Below are 24,189 nucleotides of genomic sequence, written 5' to 3' on the forward strand. Positions count from 1 at the left end.
TACCTGAAAAAAGCATGCTAAAATATTCACTATCAGAAAAAAGCACTCTAAAAAAATTCAGTACCTGAATAAATGAGAACTCAAAAAAAATTCAGCACCTGAAAAAATGCATGCAAAAATTCAATAACTGAAAAAAGCACTCTTAAAAAATTCAGTACCTGAAAAAAAAAAAATCACTCTAAAAAATTAAGTATCAATTTCAGTACCTGAAAGAAGCACGTTTTCAATTAGATATCTGCAGCTAAAAATGAAAAAAAAAAAAAGTGTTTCTTTTGGTCTAAATTATAAAATACTCATCACCCGCCCCACCAGATGTTGTTTTAAAGCAAAGAACTCCGAGTTAAATCTAACGAACATATGCTGTGGCAAACAAATGGAAAGGTTTAGTAAAGAGGATGTTTGTTTGATACACAGAACCTTTTACATTGCAAAGATTGTTTGATTGATGTGAAGATTGTTTAAATATTTACTTAGCAGTGAACATTTATCTATAAAAACATAATTTCCTCCTTTTTTTCCTTTTGAGCAGTTTTTGAGATGGTGGGGATGGAAATCTGGCAGCTATTCATAAAAAAAAAAAGCTGCGATAATATTTGATCAGCTTTACTTTCTTTGTTTCCAATAGAAATGTTATCTACTACTAAGCTGGGAGTCAAATGTTTTTTGTTCTTACGATATATACAGTTTAATGTCTAAAAATCATGCTGCCTTCAACACACATAAATCTACCCTTATGGCTAGTATATGTTAAAATATTAATAACATATTGGCAAAACCCCCCCCCCAAAAAAAAACCATCAGAAGTTTACATTTTTCTTTCAGAATGTGTAAGTATACTCTGCTTGCCATCTCCTTTTTTTTCTTTCATATTCTCTCAACAGTTTTCGGATGCTCTCAGTTTAAATATATTCCGCTCTCCTTTTTCATTCCTCCTGACATCTCTGACATCGTTCTTAGCCAGTCAGGGGCTTTTTTCAAGCTGTTTTCTTGAGATTGGCCTCATTTTTTTTGTCATTAAATTGTAAAATGGATATGTTTTTCAAAGTTGGGGGTACAAACTTTTGCACTGTCGCTGTCCTCCGTATTCTAACGTGGCAGATGAACCGAACTCTGAGATATAATAACAATGAAGATATATCTACATAAGACTATATATGTATAGTTTCTTTTCAATTTCCGAATTCCGATCGCAATACGCACGTCGTTAAAAAGCACTTAAGTTTCGACAGGTCAAGCGTTTGACATACGGCTTGGTATATAATACAGATGGCTGAGAATAAATGAAGCAGGAAAATACAAATCAAACCTGGAGAATATGAAGTGCCAACGTCGGGAAGACTGAATGAAACATTGGAGAGGTGAGTGCGAGGTGCGAATTGTGAAACGAAACATTGATCAAACGTACTGGAATTAAGTGGAAATTAATGAAGGGCATTAGTCATTAGTCTGTGGAATACGGCTCTGTTGTAGCTCAAGAGGTAGTGGGGGATTTATTACTGAAAGAGGAAGAAAATGAAAACGCTCAAGGATTTCAGTGCTTAGAGAGGCTTTTGGGTTCATTTGGCTTGATATTGAAATTCATGCTGTGCTCTTTTACTAGAAAAAAAAAAAGATCCAAATGTTATTCTGTCTAGCTCTAGATGGCATATGACTCTATGTTATGCAAATTTGCGCCGCAAACGGAAAAACAAGGAATGACAAGATGAAAAAAATGACTAGCGATAACACGTGACGATGCTACGTGAGTGAATACGGCAGCTCTTAGCCTGTGTGTTGTTCTTGACAGTCAACTTGTACTGATCTTCGATTATGAAGGATTAAGAAAGACAGAAAACAAAAACTTACTTTATTTACAGCTGTACACAAGCAGAATAAAGTCTTATAATCCTAAAATCCCAAAATCTTAAAAGATTAAGATCTCCAAATATTCAACCATATAAACATCTTTGAATCTTTAAATCTCAAAATCTTTAAACATTTAAAATCTCAAAATATTAAACTACAACATCTTAGAATCTCAAAACCTTTAAATATTAAAAACTCAAAATCTTTAAACATTTAAAGTCTCAAAATCCTAAAATCTCAAAATACTGAAAGAGTAAGACCTCAAAATATTACACTACATTCTTTAAACGTTTTAAAGCTCAAAGCCTTAAAATCTAAATAAATATGTGATGTATTTACAGCTGTACACAAGCAGAATAAAAATCTTAAAATATCAAAATCCTAAAATGTTCTTAGAAATAAGAAATAATCTTAGAATCTTTAAATCCTTAAAACGTCCCAAAACCTTTAAATATTAAAATCACAAAATGTGAAAATATTAAACCCACAGTTAAAAGCTCAAAATAAAAATAAAACTTAAATAAAAAAACTTAATTTTCTTTCACAGCTGAACACATGCGGAATAAAAATCTTAAAATATCAAAATCCTAAAATGTTCTTAGAAATAAGAAATAATCTTAGAATCTTTAAATCCTTAAAACGTCCCAAAACCTTTAAATATTAAAATCACAAAATGTGAAAATATTAAACCCACAGTTAAAAGCTCAAAATAAAAATAAAACTTAAATAAAAAAATTAATTTTCTTTCACAGCTGTACACATGCGGAATAAAAATCTTAAAATATCAAAATCCTAAAATGTTCTTAGAAATAAGAAATAATCTTAGAATCTTTAAATCCTTAAAAAGTCCCAAAACCTTTAAATATTAAAATCACAAAATGTGAAAATATTAAACCCACAGTTAAAAGCTCAAAATAAAAATAAAACTTAAATAAAAAAACTTAATTTTCTTTCACAGCTGAACACATGCGGAATAAAAATCTTAAAATATCAAAATCCTAAAATGTTCTTAGAAATAAGAAATAATCTTAGAATCTTTAAATCCTTAAAAAGTCCCAAAACCTTTAAATATTAAAATCACAAAATGTGAAAATATTAAACTCTCACAGTTAAAAGCTCAAAATAAAAATAAAACTTAAATAAAAAAACTTAATTTTCTTTCACAGCTGTACACATGCGGAATAAAAATCTTAAAATATCAAAATCCTAAAATGTTCTTAGAAATAAGAAATAATCTTAGAATCTTTAAATCCTTAAAAAGTCCCAAAACCTTTAAATATTAAAATCACAAAATGTGAAAATATTAAACTCTCACAGTTAAAAGCTCAAAATAAAAATAAAACTTAAATAAGAAACTTTTCTTTCACAGCTGTACACATGCGGAATAAAAATCTTAAAATATCAAAATCCTAAAATGTTCTTAGAAATAAGAAATAATCTTAGAATCTTTAAATCCTTAAAACGTCCCAAAACCTTTAAATATTAAAATCACAAAATGTGAAAATATTAAACTCACAGTTAAAAGCTCAAAATAAAAATAAAACTTAAATAAGAAACTTTTCTTTCACAGCTGTACACATGCGGAATAAAATCTGAAAATATATCAAAACATTAAAGCATTAAGGTCCCAAAATGTTCAACTATAAACATATCTTAAAATCTAAGTCTCAAAATCTCCAAACAGCTCAAACCTTCAAATCTAAATAAAGACATACTTTCATTTCAAATCTCAAAATCGAAACCCTCCTCAATCCACAAATATCCCTAGCTAACGTACGTCAGCTAGCTAATGTTTATAATGCATGAGAAGCTAGAAGCTAAATAGCCAATTAAAACGTTCTATAGTGCTCAGGATTAAAAAGTCAATCCTATTCAAGAATCCCACAATTTTCCTTAAACCTACATCTAAAACTACTCCAGCTGAGCCATTCACTTTCTTTTTTTGTTAACACACAACCTAGGAAGTTAAAAGTGCATTGGGTTTTGGACTCTACAAAAGGCCAGGGTGGAATCCACCATCACCTCCTCCTACACAAAGACCCCGCCTGTGCTTCCGCTTTGTTTTAAATCTGCACGTGGCAATTTTTTTTGGAATGAATGCTGCCAGGAACTTCTGCCAAGAACATGGCATTCTGGCAACGACTGTGAACTTGATAACAGAATAACGAGGGCAGTATTAAGCTGAAATGATGACACTGAAGCTTGTTTAATCAACTCTTCCCTAAACACTGCTTAACTCATCAGCTAGTCAGCTATTTTCCTATTTGCTAGCTAGCTAACGTGGCACTGTCAGCATTTAAGGGACATGAAAACTTAAAAAAAAAGAATGCTGATTGCTACATTTCAGTTCGAAATGGTCAGAAGTATTATATTAAAACAGCTCTATCAGACACTGGACATAAAAAAGGTAGTTACATAAAGGAATTGATTTTTCAGCTACAGATAAAAAACACTCAGCTCTTTGTTTTCGTTTTTGTTAAAGGTTCTTTGTTCATTTTTTTTTCCTGTGGTAATGGATAACAAAGAGATATACAATCTCTTACATACCGCAGGAAACTGGTACATGGTTCACATGGATTAAAACTGTGGTTGTTTGAGTGGAGGCTGTTTTCCTTTCATTCCATTTTAAAACAAGAAGGAGATCCAAAATTGCGGGGCAAAAATGTATTAAATAAATATACTAAAAAATCACAGCTGCTACCCTAGTTTATGTTATAGTTATTAGTATTAACAGGAATCTTTGTTACATATTTAGAACACCCAAACTTTCTAAATCAGATCTGTAATCGATAAAAATTGCTGGTTTGGGTGAAAAAAAGACCCCAAAAACAAAGTATAAAATTTTATTTCATCTTCATTTGTAAAAAAAAAAAAAAGAAGAAAACAAAGAAAGTAAAAAATGGTATCTTATCTTCGTTAAAAAAAAAAAGAAAGTAATAAACTGGTATTTTATCCTCATTTGTAAAAAAAAAAACAAAGAAAGTAAAAAAAGTATTTTGTCTTCATTTGTAAAAAACAAACAAACAAAAAAGTAAAAAAAATTTTTTATCATCATTTGTAAAAAAAACAAGAAAACAAGAATGTAAAAAATTACATTTTATCTTTATTTATATATATATATATATATATAATAAAAAACATACAAAATTGTATTTTATCTTCATTTGTAAAAAAAAAAAAAGTGAAAAAAAAGTGTTTTATCTTCATTTAAAAAATAAAGCAAAGACAAACCAAAAAAAACAAAACAACAACCACCGAACAAAAACCCCTAGAAACAGGAATTCTCCAGCTGTTTCTTCAAACAGCCCTTTTCAGGCCCACTTTAAAGCATCTGGATGAAGCCTGGAAAAGCGTTACAGCTGGTACTGTAAGCCACACAGTCAGATGAGTAATTATTTTTTTAAACTGTGAAAATTGCGAGGCATCGATTCTGGATGTAATACAGAGATGCAGACAGTCACATGACCTTCTGAGAAACAACACAAAACCCACCTGAGATCATTTCTCAGCACAGATAAATGCCCTCGGCAGATATTTGTTCCATTTTAAAAGTTCAATACAGATACCTCTTGGGTATTGGCTGTTAATTTAAAAGAAAAATATTTATATAGCACATACACGTCTGTACACAGGGTTTGATTAGTGGTCAAGCTTTTTTTAAATTTCCCCCTAAAATTCCCAAGTTGATTATTTTCCTATAAGAGCGCACCATGCTGCGTTTTTAATAAATGATCATCGAGGGCTCAGGTGTAAACATCTGCTCATCTCAGCTATCCGATCCTGTTAATGGCACGTCCGAGGCCGCGGGGTTGGAACTCATCCAGAACTCTCTTCCCATCATATGGTCTTAAGAAACTTTTCCGGAAGCTAATCCTGCTAATGCAGGCGTCCTCAGGTGTTTTAAACGTTGTTGGGTTTTTGTTTAATATTCTCATATTACATTCTAGGATTTATATATATATATATACATATATATATATATATATATATATATATATATATATATATATATATATATATATATATATATTCTCGTTTTTTTCCCTCTCATGACATTTCTTCTATCTCCAGGCTACGATGAAAATGATCATATCTCAATCCATGTGACATAAAACATATGAGGCCCATTTTTCTACGCTGACAAGCGACTGCTCGTGCCCGAGACATTTATAACAGCAGACCTGCTCGGTCTTAGTGGCACCATCTGTGGCTCTAATGAAGACCAATCAGAATGTATTAGTCTGCTATGAGGAATCTCTTCACCTGAGTTCAAAACTTGGAAAGAGACACATTTAACATCCACAGACTTGTTTTTCGGGACATAGGTTGTGGATGATCTCGAGCGGAATTACTCACGGCACGGATAAGTGAGCCGGCATCATCCGTCATTATGATGGATGGTTCGGCTGAAGGTGCCGCTGCTCTTTTGTCCTCATTAACATGGAAATATTGGGAAAGTCTTTACCTGAGTCAAATATACTTTGCTTTTAAATCGTTCTGGGTCCGAACACCTTGAGAAATGGCCTTGGTTACGACCGAGGGGAAACATTTGCTTAACTAATAATCATGACTTATAGGGAAAGGACACGCTCGCTAGCTAGCTTGCTCAGGTTCTCACAAGGCTGTGAGGTCAAAGCCCACGACTTGCCCATGTAGCCTTGAGCGAGATTCTTTAATCCTCAGCACCTCAGCTACACTACAGCAAGTCATAAGCTTGTATATAAATAAATAAGCAAACAAACAGATAAATAGAAAAATTCAGTTGGAACCTTGAGCGAGATTCTTTAATCCTTAACACCTCAGCTATATTACAAAAGAATTGTGTAAATAAATGCATAAATTAACAGACAGACAGACAAACAGACAGATAAATAAATAAATAAATAAATAAATAAATAAATAAATAAATAAATAAATAAATAAATAAATAAATAAATAGGGAAATGTTGAACAAATAAATAAAAAAAACACTGGTAATTAAATAAACAGAGAAATGTTAATAGAACAAAGCAGGGATAAAAAAGCAGGGAACTAACTCACTAAATAAATAAATAAATAAATAAATAAATAGGGAAATGTTGAACAAATAAATAAAAAAAACACTGGTAATTAAATAAACAGAGAAATGTTAATAGAACATATAAACAAACAAACAGACAGGTAAATAAATATAGAAATGTAAAAAAAAAAAGAAAGTGTTGATAAATTAATAAACAAATACACTACAATAATTTATAGGCTTTGATTTCAATACAAACGTAAGTGTAAAAAATTGTGTAAATAAATAACCAAATAGACATACAGATAAATAAATAGAAAAATTCTGGACGAAAAGCAGGGAAGTAACTAACTAACTAGCTGAATAAATAAATACGGAAAGGTTTGAACAAATAAATATTTAAACTAATTAAATAAACAGAGAAATGTTAATAGAACAAATAAACAAACAGACAGATCGATAACTATAGAAATGCTGGATTAATAAATAAGCAGGGAAAGAAAGAAAGAAATAGGAAAATGGTTGAATAAATAAACAAATAGGTGAATAAATAAACGAATGAATAAAAAGCAAACATTTTCTATTATTCAGTCATTTGTTGACTGAATAACTTGCTGATGTAATAATTTTATATGGTTTTATATATTTTAGATTTTATTTAGTATTTTTTAATTTATTTTGTTTTCCACCTTCTTCTTACTTACGGAAGGCCAGAGAGGCCATGTGATATTTTTTTTGCCTTTGTTTTCTCGTGATCACGACTTAATTTTCTTGTGATCTCGAGATAACAAAAGTTGATAACATAATCAGAACCACGGTGAAGTTAGTTTGATATTCGGACATTAGACAGACATTCGGAAGCGCTAGTTTAGGGACCGTCGACAAATTTTGTGTACGACTGAAATGTGGTACTTGTTACTTCACTGACTACGTTCCCCAGTTATTCTAATTTCTTCTTAAATATACATATGGCATGCGGCATTGCAAACAGCATTTGTTTATTTATAAATAAAAATTGAATAAACTGATAGTATTAATTATGTATCATGTGAATTAATTTGCTATCATTCATTTATTTTTTAATAAAAAAACACAATTTCTTCAATAGCTTCTAGGTCATGTGACCCTGTGACCCAAATCTAGTACCACAATAATCTACTTGGACACCTCCACAGGGTACACCTCTTTGTTATTCCAAAAATGTCTTCTTTTATTTTTATTTTAATTTTTATTTTAAAAAAAACACTATTTCTTTAATAGCTTCTACGTCATGTGGCCCTGTGACCCAAAACTAGTACTAAAATAATGGATAATGCTTTTAAATAGCTTTTGTGGTACTTTGATATCATACGCCAATTGCTCTCCGCAGCGCCACGTTATGTTGATCGATTTCAATGTACATGAAACACGACTGCCCCCTACTGGTCTCGTCTTTCCTGAGCGAGAGCGTCACTATATATATATATATGAAATATTTCAAATTATCTCAACAGGTCCAGTGTGGCACTTTACAGCTTCAAACAGCCAGAAAAAAAAATATGGAAATGCTGCTTGTGTGTTTAAGAAGCCTATTGTGTAATAACAATAAAAATCGTGATAAAAATGACTTGTTTATTTATATAAGTATAAATTAATAAACAAATGAATAAAAATCAGTGAAGACATTTTTTGGGATAAGAAGAGGTGTACCGTGTGGAGGTGTCCAAGTAGATTATTTTAGTACTAGTTTGGGGTCACAGGGTCACATGACCTAGATGCTATTAAAAAATAGTGGGTTTTTTTTAAAAATAAAAATAAAAGAAGACATTTTTGGAATAACAAAGAGGTGTACCCTATGAAGGTGTCCAATTAGATTATTGTGGTACTAGATTTGGGTCACAGGGTCACATGACCTAGAAGCTATTGAAGAAATAGTTTTTTTTATTAAAAAATAAATGAATGATAGCAAATTAATTCACACGATACATAATTAATACTATCGATTAATTCAATTTTTATTTATAAATAAACAAATGCTGTTTGCAATGCCGCATGCCATATGTATATTTAAGAAGAAATTAGAATAACTGGGGAACGTAGTCAGTGAAGTAACAAGTACCACATTTCAGTCGTACAGAAATTTGTCGACGGTCCCTAAACTAGCGCTTCCGAATGTCTGTCTAATGTCCGAATATCAAACTAACTTCACCGCGGTTCTGATTATGTCGTGATCACGAGAAAACAACTTTTGTTATCTCGAGATCACGAAAAAATTAAGTCGCGATGACGAGAAAACAAAAGCAAAAAAAATAATATCACATGGCCTCTCTGGGCTTCTGTACTTACTTCCTAATTCTGCCGATCTTATTTTTTCGGAATCACTGTGCAGGGTAGCAGCCATGAATGAAAGCGCTATCTGCCCTCTATAGTAGTTTTGCTCTGTAGGACGATTGTGGCATTGCTGGGATTCTCTTGGTGATCAAGCAACTACAGTACACACTATTTACCGTTTCATCCGTTACTCAGAATAAAAACATCACAAACTAAATGCCAACAATCTAAACCCACAGCGGAGAAGCGCACACAAATTTCAATCGCTACAATCTCGACACCTTTATTTTTTACACTTCACACACGCCAAGCCAGATTTTTATTTTTTTTTCCCTTTTTCTCCTTTATCATGACAGAAAACGATTCAAAACACGACTTATCATGACGCGGTAAGACAGGTCACGTGCTGCACCCCGGAGCGAGGCTCGACACGTGCATTAATCTATTTCAGTTGTGAAACGGACGCACGTGCTTCACACTCCGAGTTAGATTACTGTAATCAAAGTAGTTATGGCATGAAGGGAAATGGAGACTGCTGTAATAAATATAGGACTATTCAGCTGAAATACAGTGAAAGAGAGCGAGAAAGGGAGAGAGAAAGAGAGAGAGAGAGAGAGAGATCTGAATCTCTGCCTAATGTGTTTATCCAAACAAAAATGAACTCCCCAAGGTTAGCGTGCTCATAATTATGCGTACGTTTCGCACTCACCTCAAAATATCACCCATTATATGCAAAAAAGTATGCAAAGTTCCATCATGCAGCTGTGTCCGCTTAGCAATTTACTGCCTGCACCACACACTCTACATTTCTTCTTCTTCTTCTTATTATTATTATTATATATATCTTCTTCTTATTATTATTATTTATTTTTAGAAATACCCAATGTATATCATCGTCATATCAGTTACCATCAAAATAAACCATACGGTAAAGTGCAAAAGTTTGTGCCCCCCCCCCTCACGGCAGCTCTATTTTTTCTTAAGAACACAATATATGACACAAATATTCATGTGAAAAACCCCATTAAATATTCAGTTCTTTATTAAGATGTCAACATGCCAATTTCTGATCTTGTTTAAATGTGTACCTGTAGATGGTGTAATTGCATGTAAACAACAACATATCACTTAGTTTTCACTTATTAAACAAAAGAAATCAACAAAAATGAGTATTTCACCTGAGGGAAAAAGTATGGACACCCTATGCCCTAGTGCCCCCCCCAACAGCTGTGTGATGTTTGGGGGGGTTTCTTGCACGCACAGTCCGTTTCAAATCACCCCACAGGATCTCAGTAGGATTTAGATCTGGACTTTGACTTGGACATTCCAGAATTCTCCATTTTTTACTTTTCAGCCAGTCCTTGCTGGATTTACTGGTATGTCTTGGGTCATTGTCATGTTGCAAGGTCCAGTTCCACTTTAGCTTTCAATTTTCTTTGACAGATGGTCTTACATGTTCCTCAAGCACATGGTTCTGATACATGGTAGAATTCATAATGGGGTCTATGATGGTGAGCCGGCCAGGTCCTGCTGCAGCAAAGCATCCCCAAACCATAACACGTCCACCTCCATGTTTCACAGGTGGTATGAGGTTCATTTGCTGAAATGTATTTGGTTTACGCCAAACATGCCCTGTTATGGTGTCCAAATAATTCAATTTTAGACATATCTGTCCAAAGCACAGCATTATTCCAGAAGTCTTGGCCTCTGTCTCTGTGTTCTTTGGGAAACTTCAGTCTTGCCCTCATGTTTTTCTTAGACAGCAAAGGTTTCCTTCTTGCACACCTCCCATAATAATTAAAGTTGTGTAGTCTCATAGATTCATGTAGATTCATGCACTTTGGCATAAACTGTAGCAACAGCTTGCTGTAGGTCCCGTGATGATATCTGAGGGTTTTTGGAAATGTCTTTAAGCATCTTGGGGTCTGCTCTTGGGGTGAATTTGCTTGGACGGCCTGACCTGGCCATGTTGGCAGTTGTTTTAAATGTTCTCCACTTGTAAATGATTTTCTGGACAGTGGAATGGCTGATTACAAATTCTTTTGAGATCTGTTAGATCCCTTACCAGACTCATAAGCATCAACAATCTTCTTTCTGAAGGTCTTAGAAAGCTCTCTGGATCTCACCATGGTGATACCTCTCACTTCAACAATTAAGAGCAAACTAAGCTAAATGTCTGAAGTTTAAAATAAGGCAAGCCTCCTTCACAATGATCTGTAACAATGTTCTAATCATTTGCACCTCACGTGATACACCTGTAGGTTATTTTATTCATTTTAAGTACAAATAAATGTGGGGGTGTCCTTAATTTTTCCTCACAAGAAATTGGATTTTTTTTTAATTACATTTTTTACAGATAATTAAAAAAAAGACTTTTCTTTGTTTTGTTTTTTTGTTTAGTTATATTACTGTTTCAATATAGGCATTCATGGGGTGTCCTCATTTTTTCACATGACTGTATGTTTGTTGTGGTAGAAAAAAAAAAGATGAATCTACTAAAAAAAAAAGAAAAAGATGAAAAAGGATGGATCTAGAAGATCATATTTCCATATAATTTTTACTTTTATAAATTATTTTTATTATTATTTTTATTTATAAATATTTATTTTATTTATTTTTTACAAATATCATAAATAATGTTTTTTGTTGATTTATTTTAGACTTTCTTACTTCATTAATTTAGAAAGAGGATGCAATATTGTTCATTTATGACATTAAGTTAAAAGTTTGGTCTAAGGGTGAACAAACTTTTGCACAGACGAGTGGGATTTCTTTTTCATATATTCACATATATTTAAGATTAAAATAAAAACAGTTTAATATATTAATTGATTGATTTTTTTGTTTGTTTGATTCATTTGTAACATTAACGTGATTATTAATTGATTCATGTATTTTCTGAATAAAAATGTAATACTGGTTTATCAGAGCTGAATAGAGCGTTAAAGGTTAAAGCCTGAGTCCAGTTACTTTGACCTCCGACCACAGGTGCATGAGGTAGTCCAGGTTCGTACCTTGATGGCCGCTGAGGCGATCTGGAGGTGGTGCAGTTTCCTCAGTGTGCTGTCTCTGTCAATGAAGTAGGAGGCAGCGAGGTGATGGAGGGCCTCGAGTGTCAGAGTGCCGTTAGCGGCGCCTCTGCTCGAAGGAGCTTCGCTTAGCTTCCTCTTATCCACGAAAATGGTCAAGGATTCCTCGCCTGGGTGAGACAGAAGTGAGAACTGTTAGTTCACACACCATTGAGCACTTGATCACTGACTCTTACTCTCTCTTTTTTGCCTGACCACCATGTCTTCATCCACTAGTGTTTAGTGGATAGACTACAGAGAAGCAACAAGATGAAGTAATCAGTAGACCACAGTGAAAGCTGGAGTCCTGGCCGATATCCGTAATCGTGCTCTAACAGTATTATGTGTTATAACAGAATTATTCGCTTGCCGTAATAGAAAAAAAAATCAATGATGGATAAAATGGAGTTACTGTTAGCACAGAAAAGTTGATTAATTTCCAGCGTACGTGTCTTATATCAAAGCAATTTGCCATCGTTGACAATGTTTTGTTTAGGATACCTGATATCCATCCATCCATCCATCCAACCATTCTCTACATCGCTTATCCTACTGGGTTGCAGGGAATCTGGAAGCTATTCTAAGAGATTCAGAGCACAAAGAGATTCAGGACAGACACTGGATATGATGCCAGGCACTCCATCAGAAATCTAACCCAAGCTAGTTTGACAAGATATTTCAAAAAAGTGAGAAAATTAAAAAAAATAAATGACATAATTAACCTTGTGAAGTCAATTGAACAATCTGAGCATGTGCAAAAAGAGAAAAATCTTCAATCCCCAGATCATCGCTACAAGAAATTATCAATTTTTCAACCTAAAAAAAAAAAAAAACCCTGGTTTGTTCACCCTTTGTTACGTTCCCTTTTTTTATCTTCCCATCCACCACCTCTCTCATTTTTATCACTGGTCCGTGAAAGGATGAGGGAGAACAGGAGGCAGTTCGACCGCCAGAGGGTTTTTGTTTGGGGAGAATGCGTTTTTCGGAGGAAAAATGGCTCCAGTCAGGTGCTGAATTGTCTGGAGATCTAAATGGAGCCCAAATGAGGGCACGGGAGGTGCACTTAGCAGCTGAGATATCGATTGCGGGATCATCTTGGTGAGTACTGTAATTATTCTCCGAGGGAGATGCAGTCGCCGGGTAGTGACGCTTTCGACAATTAGAGTACAATAAGAGTCATAAGGCCGTCGTCACACACCAGCGGTGGCAGATATGCTGTCGGCAGGTCGTGTGATATCACCCAACTTCTGGCCTAATTTCCATTTGCACCCGCACCTTGCATACTTACGCTAAATAAATTTGTCTAAGGAGTTTGGGAAAATAAACTTGAAATGTATGACTTGTTCTCTACAATCTACAGAAGCTGTCAGTTGACTTCAAGCTCCATTCCGCATAAATAGACCAGATTTAGGACTAACAGCCAAGAGGTTTGAGGGGAAAATAAGGGTTGCGCCGACTATAAAAACCGGCTCAGGAGCTCGCTGTCATCGCTAGGTTATTTTATTATCGCAGTTAAATGCGGATTAACTGCAGAGAACACATCGATCCACACCGTTAACAGCATTCCAGGTCAAATTTCAAGCTTCAATGAGTTTCTAGGCTAAAGAAAAATGCACAAATTAGTCAATTTGTGTCATATACCAAATATTTCTTGAATGTCCAGATGGTTAAAAAGTGCTCCTGTGGAGGGCATTCAACTAAAATCACTGATTCTGTGTCCATCGATACAGCTGATTCATACTTTAATGGTATTTCAACCTCTGGAGGTTTGGAGTCTGGAGGTTTTTCCAGGTTTTCAGGATTTTCCAAGAGATATTATTTGACAGCTAAACAAAAAGATCCACGAACATTTCAGAAGATCTCAAAAGAAATATTTTTTTCTCAAGGATAAAATTTTGAACGACAGGATCAGATGAGTGTTTCATCAGACAGAAAGTGTATCAATTATAGATCAATTCTCTAAAGTGGTTATGAGGGAGCCTAAACTTTTGCACTCTGTAGAAGGTTTTCGATATTTTTTGGAGTCATATTTATTTATTTATTTATTTATTTATTTATTTTATGACAAAAATATTAACATGTTGATCTTAATATATTAACTGATTTTTTCCCCCGATTCCATTCGTGTTTAACTCACAACAATGAACCGATTATTCATTTATATTTTCAGAATTAAAACTTCTTTTACCCTGAATATTAAGTCCAGCCGAAGTTAATTTGACCTCTGACCCTACATGCTTGAGGAAGTCCAGATATTTGTGCTTTTTTTAAAAAAAAAAATATTATTCATTAATAAGCATAATTTTCTGTTGGATCTCTTAGATTAAAAAAAATCAATAATTAAAATTATTATATGTATAAAAAATAAATAAAACTAGTAACCCAACTGGGAATATGTGGAACCTTCTCCATATAGCTGCTGACGTACCTTTTGGGCTTTAACTCTAAATTATACATCATAGGCTACATGAAATGATTCTTAATTCATGTAGTAAATAGAAATCACATCATTTCTGTGAGTTAGTTCGTTCATTAGTCCGTTTATGAGTCAGATCCCTATCAGTGACGGTTATCGCTTTCTGACACGGAAAGCACGGACGTCAAATGACAAAAAGAAATTTTTTATTTCACGTTACCTGAATATGCAATGTGACCTCCTTCCTTTTCTTTTTTTTTTCTCAGAAAATGACCTGTCACAGCAGCATGGGCTGAACTGAGAAGCACTTGCAGTCAGCTAATCAACTTCAACGTGTTTTTTTTTTTTTTTCTCCGACAGCCGGGGAGAGATCTGAAAGAATCTATCAAACTATCGCTCTCTGGATTTGAACTAAATTAATATCTTTTTTTCTTTTTTTGCATGATCAAATGCAAAAATGGGATCAAATTGGGGTAGCAAAGTATCTGTAAAATAAATTTATTTATTTATTTATTTATTTATTAATAAATAAATTTAGCCTTCACAAAATACTAACAGCTTTCAAATGATTGCTTATTCAAAAAAAAAAAAAAAATCTAAAGTTATTTTTAACAGTAGTTATAACTAGAAATAGGCTGTAAGATGTTAATATGTGTCTTATACATAAAACTGCATGCTATTACCACTGTATATTTATGGTCAGTGTAAGATATAAAAAGCCCATCTGTGTATCTCTAACAGCTACTAGTCAGAATTTCTCTAACTCTTGTAACCATTCATAATAAATGATAGACATTGCTATAAAATGGTGCATTTTAATAAGTAATTATAACTATTATGAATTTATTCATGGACCATCATAGATTTATAGGTTTTCCATTACCTAGACTGCTTTACTGCTGCATGATTTCTACACTCTTAATAATAATCGTGAATATTTAAAAACAAGCCAGTGGGGAAGAATTTAAATGACGCTTAATGGAGTTCTGGAGAAGGATGATGCCTGAAGCTCCACCTTCTTGCTGAGTAACTTTTTATGATGAATTGTTATCTTTTCTAGTAATGGAGCTGGACTGCTGTTATACAACAATACCTGATGAAGCGATATCAGGAACTACTGGGACAATTCCTGGCCAGACCACTAGAAGGCGTCTGCTACAGATTCACGTGGTTTTCCACACGTGTTTTGTTTCCTGTTTGATCGCCTCTTATACCGCGACTATTTTTGTTTGTTTATATTTACATTTTAACGTTGTGGAACATCCGTGAAACAAACTAGCTTGTGTTATCACCTACGTTGTAGCAACTAGAAACAGCTGTTCCTTAACAAGCCTCATTTTTTTCTCTTTTGTGGAAAAACCTGTGGCTTGTCATGTTACTGAAAAACAACTTGACTGCTACCTAAAGCACTTATACTGAAGACTTCCATAAAATCTAAGTTTAAAAATACCTCCTCATAGAAAATGCCCACATTTCTGGTCTGTTTATGTGGCACGTCCTTGAAGTCTACAAGTTCTACCATAACACATCAGAAAGATTTGAGACAGCAGAAAAACTTCTTACCTCCAAGAGTGGCTGAGACCAGGAAGTGTGTGCCATACTTCTTGATGATATTGTCCGCGATGGTCTGCAGGCTCGGCCGCCGCCCCAGCTGCCTGATGTTGCGCACAAATTCGGGGTCAAAGGGTACTGCTTCCTGCCTCTCCACAGCCAAGTTGTTCACCTTCCATCGGCCAAACTCCCTGCAGAACACCAGAATATACCGTACAATTCACTAAAAATATACAGGCTCTATTAAAATTGGCTTGACACACCACTGAGAATTAATAAAATGAATAAATTCCCCCACGGACTATAACAGAACCAGCTATTTTATCACCTGGCTGTAAAAAAAATTAAAAACCCTGATATTATAGCTTCAATGAAAAATATATTTTGGCATTTTCAATTATTTTGAATGTTTGTATCATTACATGTGACACCTCTCATTTTTGGCACATGATTCCCAACTTCTGGTTCTTGTTGACAACATTGCATTTGTTACTAACACCTTAATACAAGAAATCTATCGTTCTACCATATCCATCCATCCATCCATCCATTCGTCAATTTTTCAAACACAGGGTCATGGACAACCTGGAGCCTAGCCAAGGGGACTTGGGGACATCCCATTGCAGGGCACAATTACACACATACCTATTCACACACTACGGACAATTTAGATATGCTAATCAACATATATCTTTAGACCAGGAGAGGAAACTGGAGTACCTGGAGGAAACCTCCAAAGCACAGGGAGAACATCTGGGAATACAACCCTCAACTACCAGAGGTGCAAGGCCACTAAGCTGTAATGCCACCCTCTACCCTATATCAAAGGTGTTTAACTGGATTCTCTATATGAGTGACAGTGGAGGCCATTCAGCTACATTAAATTCACTGCCATTTTCATGTAACCAGCTTTTGTGCTTTGAAGTATGCCGTATCATCATGCTGGAAGTCATTAAAAGATGGGTAAATTGTAGTCATTAAGGTATACAATTGGTCAACAAAACTCAAAAAATCTATGAAGTGGCTGTCCAATCTTGTCTGCATAGAGCCAGTGTGGATGCAGGGATGATGATGGATGATTAGTTCTTTCAAGCAGGAGCCACACCTGATTTCACCTGAGTAATCAACTGATCTTGGTTTACTTGGTTGGAATGAAAACATGCACCCACAGGCCTTTGTGGATAAGATTTGACAACCCTTGGGGTATGACATTTGAAAGATTCTTGACTGTTATTATGCAAGAAAACTTTCCCCACACCATTGGGCTGCACCATTACACCCCACACCATTACACCATTGGGGCACACCATTACACCCCACACCATTACACCATTGGGGCACACCATTACACCCCACACCATTAGGCACACCATTACACCCCACACCATTACACCATTGGGGCACACCCTTACACCCCACAACATTACAGTATTAGGTATACCATTACACCCCACGCCATTAGGCACACCATTATACCCCACACTGTTACACCATTGAGGCACACCATTACACCCAACACTATCTCACAATTGTGGTGGTGGTAGACTAAATGGTTAATGCTCTGGGTTCCATATGTGACAAATAAAGGCTATTTAACTTACTCTACCACCACTAGTCTAAACTGCAACAGAAATTAAGAGACATTCATCAGAACATGCAAAACTTATCCAATCTTTAATTTTAGCAGTTTGAGTGTACCTGTGCTCAATCTTGCCTCAGATTCCCATCCTTGACTTGCAGGTAGTGGAACCTGGTCTTTTGCTTTTGTAGCCCACCTGTCTCAAGTTCTCAGGTTTTGTTCTTTCTGAGATGCTTTTCAGCTCAACATGGTTATAAAGAGTGTTACCAGAACCTTCTTGTCAGATTAAACCAGGCTGGTCGCTCTCTTTTCACCTCACTTGTCAAGTCAATTCCACTCCCTGGAACTGCCCCTGACTGGACCATTCTGCTGTAAACTGTAGTTTTGCCTGAAAAATCCCAGGAAGCATTTTCTGAAATTCTCAAACCGGCCACATCCGCCAGGGTCAGAGTTGAATCACATTTTTTTTTCTGAAACCATACTGAACATATGACTCAGAATCACACATATATAGAAAACATATTAGCGTACGAACCCGTAGACTCCAAGAAGTGACAAAGTGCAACTATAGTGTAAGATAGCGAGCCGTTAGAAATGAAAAAGCAGCGTGTGACAGGAAAAGGCCACAAAAGCAATCAGCACACAATCTGGCTCTCCTTTCCACCTCCTCCTGTTTATACCACTTCTGTTCCACACTTCCCCTGTACACTTGGCCGACACAGACAAGAACAGTAGGTGGGATTTGATTGTGCTGGGACTTAAAGAGGCTCAGCAGGGAGCCAGGTGCTAAACACACTGTACGCTTCTTTTTTTTCTCTGGAATGTAATCTGCTCAGATCTTTCTATATCTATTTTCCACCTCTGGTGTTCTGACCTGAAAGGCATGGATTTTTAAGTGTGTAGGGTGGATGGCTTGGGAGGAAGGTCTTTAACATATTGTTCATAATCAGCAAGATGTTCCCTCCACTCAGCATGCATGCCTATTACCGGTGAGTCAATATGTCTCGCTGTACAATGCGTACATTAATTATTTTTCTTATCCGGTTCATTTTTCATGCTACTATTTGAGCTCATTTAGAGTTATCTCACTCAGCACAGTCCTACTCAAGGACACCAATAGTCCGCTTTTATAACAGAGCAAATCATGGGAAGGATCAGTTATTAGGTTTAAGAAAATCTGTCACTGCTAGCCATCAGCTCCATTGAGAGGTCCTTAGGATGTGTGGAGCTTTGATAAATGGTAGCACTGGAACTGGCAATGTAACAATGTAAAATTCAGGCTTTTGCATCCAATAAACTTTATTAAATTCCCAAATGTACAACGAGATAAAGTTACACGAGTGGGAGGTTTTTACTTCACTGTTGAGGGACAAACAAAGACCACATTCATTAAAATGCAGGAATAATGCAAAACTCCGCACAGAGAGTTCAGGATCGAACCTTGGACCCTGAAGCTGTAAGCCACTAACACCACCTCCTACACCACTCTACAACGACTCTAATATTCCTTCTTTTTTTTTTTTTTTACCAATATGATATTACAGTACTTTCTGACATATCATTTCTAAAGTTTTTCTTGATCAACATTCAGATGATGTCTTGCCACAATTAGCATCTATATGAATTATGAAAGATAACTTTTTTCACTCTGTCAATTGCTGCATAAAAGTATTATATCATGTGTCAAGGATTTGATCTGCTCAGTCTAATAGCTATTCTCACGATTTATATATATAATGCTATATATATAATGCAAGGCCATTTTAAAAATGTATGCTGTTAATACTTTGGACTTACAATACATTTCTAATAAGAGTTTGGGAAATGCTTACTTTAAAGTTTGTTTCTAGGATATCCCCTAAATACTGGTCTGTTTTGTGGGGAGGGTTTAAAATGTTCATTGGGCATTTGTCAGAGTGATTTTATTAGCCATTGGTCAGATGACTAGTTTTGATTGATCATTAGGCTGTTTTGGGCTTGGTTTTGATTGGCTGTTGGAACAGTTTTGGGCTTGGCTTTAATTGGATGTTGGGACAGTTTTTGGCTTGGTTTTGATTGGCTATTAGAACAGTTTTGGGCTTGTTTTGATTGGATACTGGGGCAGTTTTGGACTTGGTTTTGATTGGCTATTTGGAACAGTTTTGGGGTTGGATTTGATTGGCCATTGGGGCAGTTTTGTGCTTGGTTTTGATTGGCTGTTGGAACAGTTTTTGGCTTGGTTTTGATTGGTTTTTAGGGAACTTCTAGGGCTGATCTTCATTAGCCATTGGGGTAGATTTAGGGTTAGATTTCATTAGCCATTGGGTTGGTTTTAAAGCTGATTTTATTATGAGGTTTTGGGGTTAGTTATGATTGACAATTCAGACATGTTATTTTTTTTAATTGTTCATTGGAATTCTTTTGGGGCTGGATTTGATTGGCCACTAGTTATGGTTATGGTCATAGGTTATATGGTTTTTCACAAGGGATCATTTGTTGGTTTTAGGCCTGTTTTGTAGTTTGTTTTGCTTGGTCATTTGGCTGTTTTCTAGCTGTGTCGATTGATCATTGGGTTGTTTGTGTTGCCATGTTGCTGTGTGTGTGTTTAATTGGATTGGCCACTGAGCTGTTCTTTAGGATTTTAGTTTTTAGTAAAAGTTTTGATTGTCCATTGGGATAGTTTAATAAACAGAACTCAGTAGTTTTGTGAAAATGCACAAGGCAATTCAAACACTGTAATCAACAGTATTCCTAGAACTATGGTGCAAATCCAAATCTGAATAATGGTGAAAGAGCTGCACAGAAAATGTATGAAAATAACAAGGCAAGGGTCATACAATAAGGCCAATGCCTCAAACATACTGAATTTGTTTTATTTATTTATTTGTAAATGCAAGATCTCTTAATGAAAGCACTCAGAATGAGGAAGAGTCTCTAAACCTCTGGGGATGTTGTTCTCTGGTGGCGTGGCATTGAAAAGTCCCAGGCAGATGTGACAGATGGTCAGTTGAGCTGGTTTTAAAATGTCCATTTGGTTGTGTTTGGGGCTGATCATTGGGCTAGTTTTGATTGGCCAGTGGGATTTGCTTGAGAAGATGGATTTGGGGTTAGTTTTGCCAGGGGGCTGGTTTTGATTCCGCTGTTTATTTCAGGCTTGCAGTTGTTTTGATTGGACCATTTGATTGGTCATTGCTTTTGTATCACCGACTAGGCAACCCTGACCATTGCAAATACATCAGATTACGTAGATGCGTTATCAAGTTTAACTTTCTCGCGCATTGCCTGCATGCAGCAAATTTTAAGAATAAAAAACAAAGCAAAAATATACAAATGAAATAAAACAAAGTGTAAAAGTAATTGCTGGTGTTAAATACAGTCGCGTGTCTGTACCTGTAAATCTTGTAGCGCGTGGCGAAACCGTGCTGGTGTCGCTCGGAGAAGTCGGTGAACTCGTGCGCGCGGCAGAACGGCCCCTTGTCCGCCAGCAGCCACGCGAGGCGCTCCGCGGCCCCTGCGCACGCCCCCGCGGCCACGAGCAGCAGCAGCAGGAGCAGCGCGCGGAGAGCACCGTGCCTGGCCATGCATCCGCGCGTGCCGCATGCCCGCTGCGCTTTCCCAGGTTTGCAACTGCAAGGTAACGTGAACGTACCTCGCGTGTCAAGTCCGAAGAAAGGCTTCACTGATGCACGTTAAGTCAATAACATAGCCGGTACAGGTGGTCGCATTTACAGCATCCATACAGATCTTGCAGTCCCTTTTTTTTTCTTTCTCACCTCACTGCAAACTAACTTTGTTTCCTAAATGCACGGGGATTACAGAAACGTTCCCAAATTCGATGCGACCCCTAGTTTAGTAAGTCCAGTGCACGCGGAGTAAGTGGCGAATCCGAGCGGTTATCTGCAGAGCACGCGCGAGCTCCACATACGGTGTCTTCTGACAGCTTAGGAAAAAAAAAAAGTGTCATATCAGACTAAGCATCGGATCCGTCTAATTTTCGTGATCCTCCCCAACAATTCCGACAGGCAAACAAGTTTAACACCGCATTAAGAAACGCGCATTAACTCGTGTTGCGAGCGCGCGCGCGAGAAGACGAAGAAGAGGAGGAGGAGGAGGAAACATGATGCATTTGCCATATCGCTTATCTGCAGGGTGAGAGAAGTGCACGCGCGCCTAGTGCACTTTGGAAACGCTCTGCATTTTAAAGGACAATCTCTCTCTCTCTCTCTCTCTCTCTCTCTCTCTCTCTCTGCACATGCGTTTTAAAATCCTACACTGTTGTCCTCCTTTCGTCCACGCGCATGCACGTGCTGTGTACAGAAAGCGAATTAAGCACAAAAAGCTACTTGCAAATCATCTGTTTAGGCTTTAGATGATGCATGATTGCAAAGTGGATGATGAGTCGATTTGGCTGAAAACATAACAACAACAAACAATCTGCTAATGTGTTTTTTGAAGCAATCACAGGCATGCTTTTATTTGATATCACTGATTAGCCTTATATGACCTTTGGCCCTGTGACCTTAGGGTGCCACTTTGTAGTAAAGGGTTAGTAGACTGTGTTTATGTATTAAATGAACCTGTAAATGCCTGTAATTCTTTTCTTCCTCTTTGATTGAATCTATATTAGTACATCATAGTGTCATATATCATTAACATTATGAAAATTGCACGAGTTGGCCGTGACGTTGCACTCCATTAACACGCCGGGACCTGAGCACGCTTCGGGTAATGAAGTCACTCAGTTCAGAATCACTGTTTGCCTTTTTAGGTGGAAATTAAATTCCGCCGTCTGAAGCGGCACATCTATTAAGAGGCACAGAGAGAAAGATGAGGAGAGGCAGGGGAAGAGAATAAGATAATGAAAGCGAGCAAGAGAAGGATAGAGAGAGAGAGAGAGAGATGGTGGGAAGGAAGGAGGGAGGGAAAGAGATGTAGAGGAAGGGGGGAATAGAGAGCTAGGCAGAAAGCAAGACACAAATAAGGGCGAGATAGAAAAGTGACAAGGACAAAGAGAGAAAAGTGTGGAAGAGAAAAGGAGATGGAATAATTATGGTGCCTTTGGGATTTGGAGTTGTATTTGGTAAAACTTATGAGTTACGCTGCATGAATTCATTGCTTAAGACAAAAAACAAAGGGAAGCTTTTGTCTGATTTATTAAAGACATCTTCTTTTGTAACAATATCTGCAACCAGACACTTTGCTGGGGAGATACGGATGGATGGATTTATTTATTTATTTTTCAAAATTCCCTTTAATTCAAATATGTTGGCAGGTTTCCTCGCTTGGTTTAGGTTTCTCTTGGGTTCATGTCAGCACTTTGTTTAATTCCCATAACTTCTTTTCAGATATGGATGTGTGTGTGTGTGTGTGTGTGTTTAGGATTATTGCTTTGTTGCGTAACCCAAAGGAAAATGCAAGGCTCTTTTAATAACAGCAAGTCATCCAGGTCCCAATGCAGTATCCCTATAACTATCACACTACCACCACCATGCTTCAAAGCTGGTACATTCTGACTGGAAGATGGTGTATTTCCTTTATCCCAGACATAATAGGAACCCCATTACCCCAAAATGTTCCAATTTCATTTTAACTGTCCAAAAAACATCATCCAAGTTACTTATTTTTGCTTAGCCAAATCACATCTCACCCAAGAATTCCACATTTTCTGTGTATCCTGTAGTCAGGAATACTTAGCTAGAAAAGTCTGCACTGTTTAAAATGTACTTCTCAGGTATTTTCTCACTTTCGGGGGGGGGGGGGGGGGGCGACTTGTTACTGTGCCCTTTAAGAAATGTTTCACTACTGGGAAAATTCACCACTATTCCAGGTCTTCGTCATTTAATAATAATGGCTTTTACGCTGGTTCACTGGAGTTCAAATGCCTTGAAAATGACTTTATGGTGCTTTTTTTTTCCCCCTCACCTCTTTTGAAATTTTCTTTGATTGTTCCGTAATAAGCTTGTAGAAACTTGCTTCACACTGAGAGCAAGGTTTCATACGAGTGAGTTTTTAGCAGCAGACAGGTCTGGCTGTGTTCACCCAGCCGAATCTAATTCTCAATCAAATTTGGTTAATTTAATGGTGAGGGACGACTGCTGAGCGATATTGGTGCTACTCCGGGCGTACAAATTTGTGCCTTAAATAATGTGAGACGTAATTAGAAAATATAATTTGTATTCAAAAATACATTGAACACAAAGGCATCTTTGAAATCATGCAGTGGGACAAATAAGCACTAATAAAAGAAACCTGGAGGGGGGGGGGCAAATACTTTTGCACAGCATTGTGTAAATTCGGTATAAAGTAATCTTAAGATTTAATTTTATAATAATGAGGAATGAAATTATGCAACAAACTTCAGTCCTAACATTTAAAAAAGTGTGTAGTTGAAAGGATTTAAAATAAATTTTTGTGAAATAAAACATAATTCATGTACTTTAGC

The 24,189-nt window shown here is 36.1% G+C and overlaps 1 protein-coding gene across 1 annotated transcript in view; it reads right to left on the reverse strand.

Moving 5' to 3' along the window:
• Positions 1–21,952, reverse strand: part of brinp3b (bone morphogenetic protein/retinoic acid inducible neural-specific 3b) — a 34,732-nt gene extending 12,780 nt beyond the window's left edge. The window contains exons 1-3 of the mRNA XM_058393907.1: positions 21,138–21,952; positions 16,202–16,380; positions 12,169–12,353 (exon numbers count right to left, since the gene is read on the reverse strand). Of these exons, the coding sequence (XP_058249890.1) occupies positions 12,169–12,353; positions 16,202–16,380; positions 21,138–21,328 (555 nt within the window). The 5' untranslated portion in view covers positions 21,329–21,952. The remainder of the gene's footprint in view (positions 1–12,168; positions 12,354–16,201; positions 16,381–21,137) is intronic.
• Between the last annotated feature and the right edge of the window lie 2,237 nt (positions 21,953–24,189).

The sequence above is a fragment of the Hemibagrus wyckioides genome, linkage group LG07 (genome assembly GCF_019097595.1).
Source record: "Hemibagrus wyckioides isolate EC202008001 linkage group LG07, SWU_Hwy_1.0, whole genome shotgun sequence".
Taxonomy (NCBI): Eukaryota; Metazoa; Chordata; class Actinopteri; order Siluriformes; family Bagridae; genus Hemibagrus; species Hemibagrus wyckioides.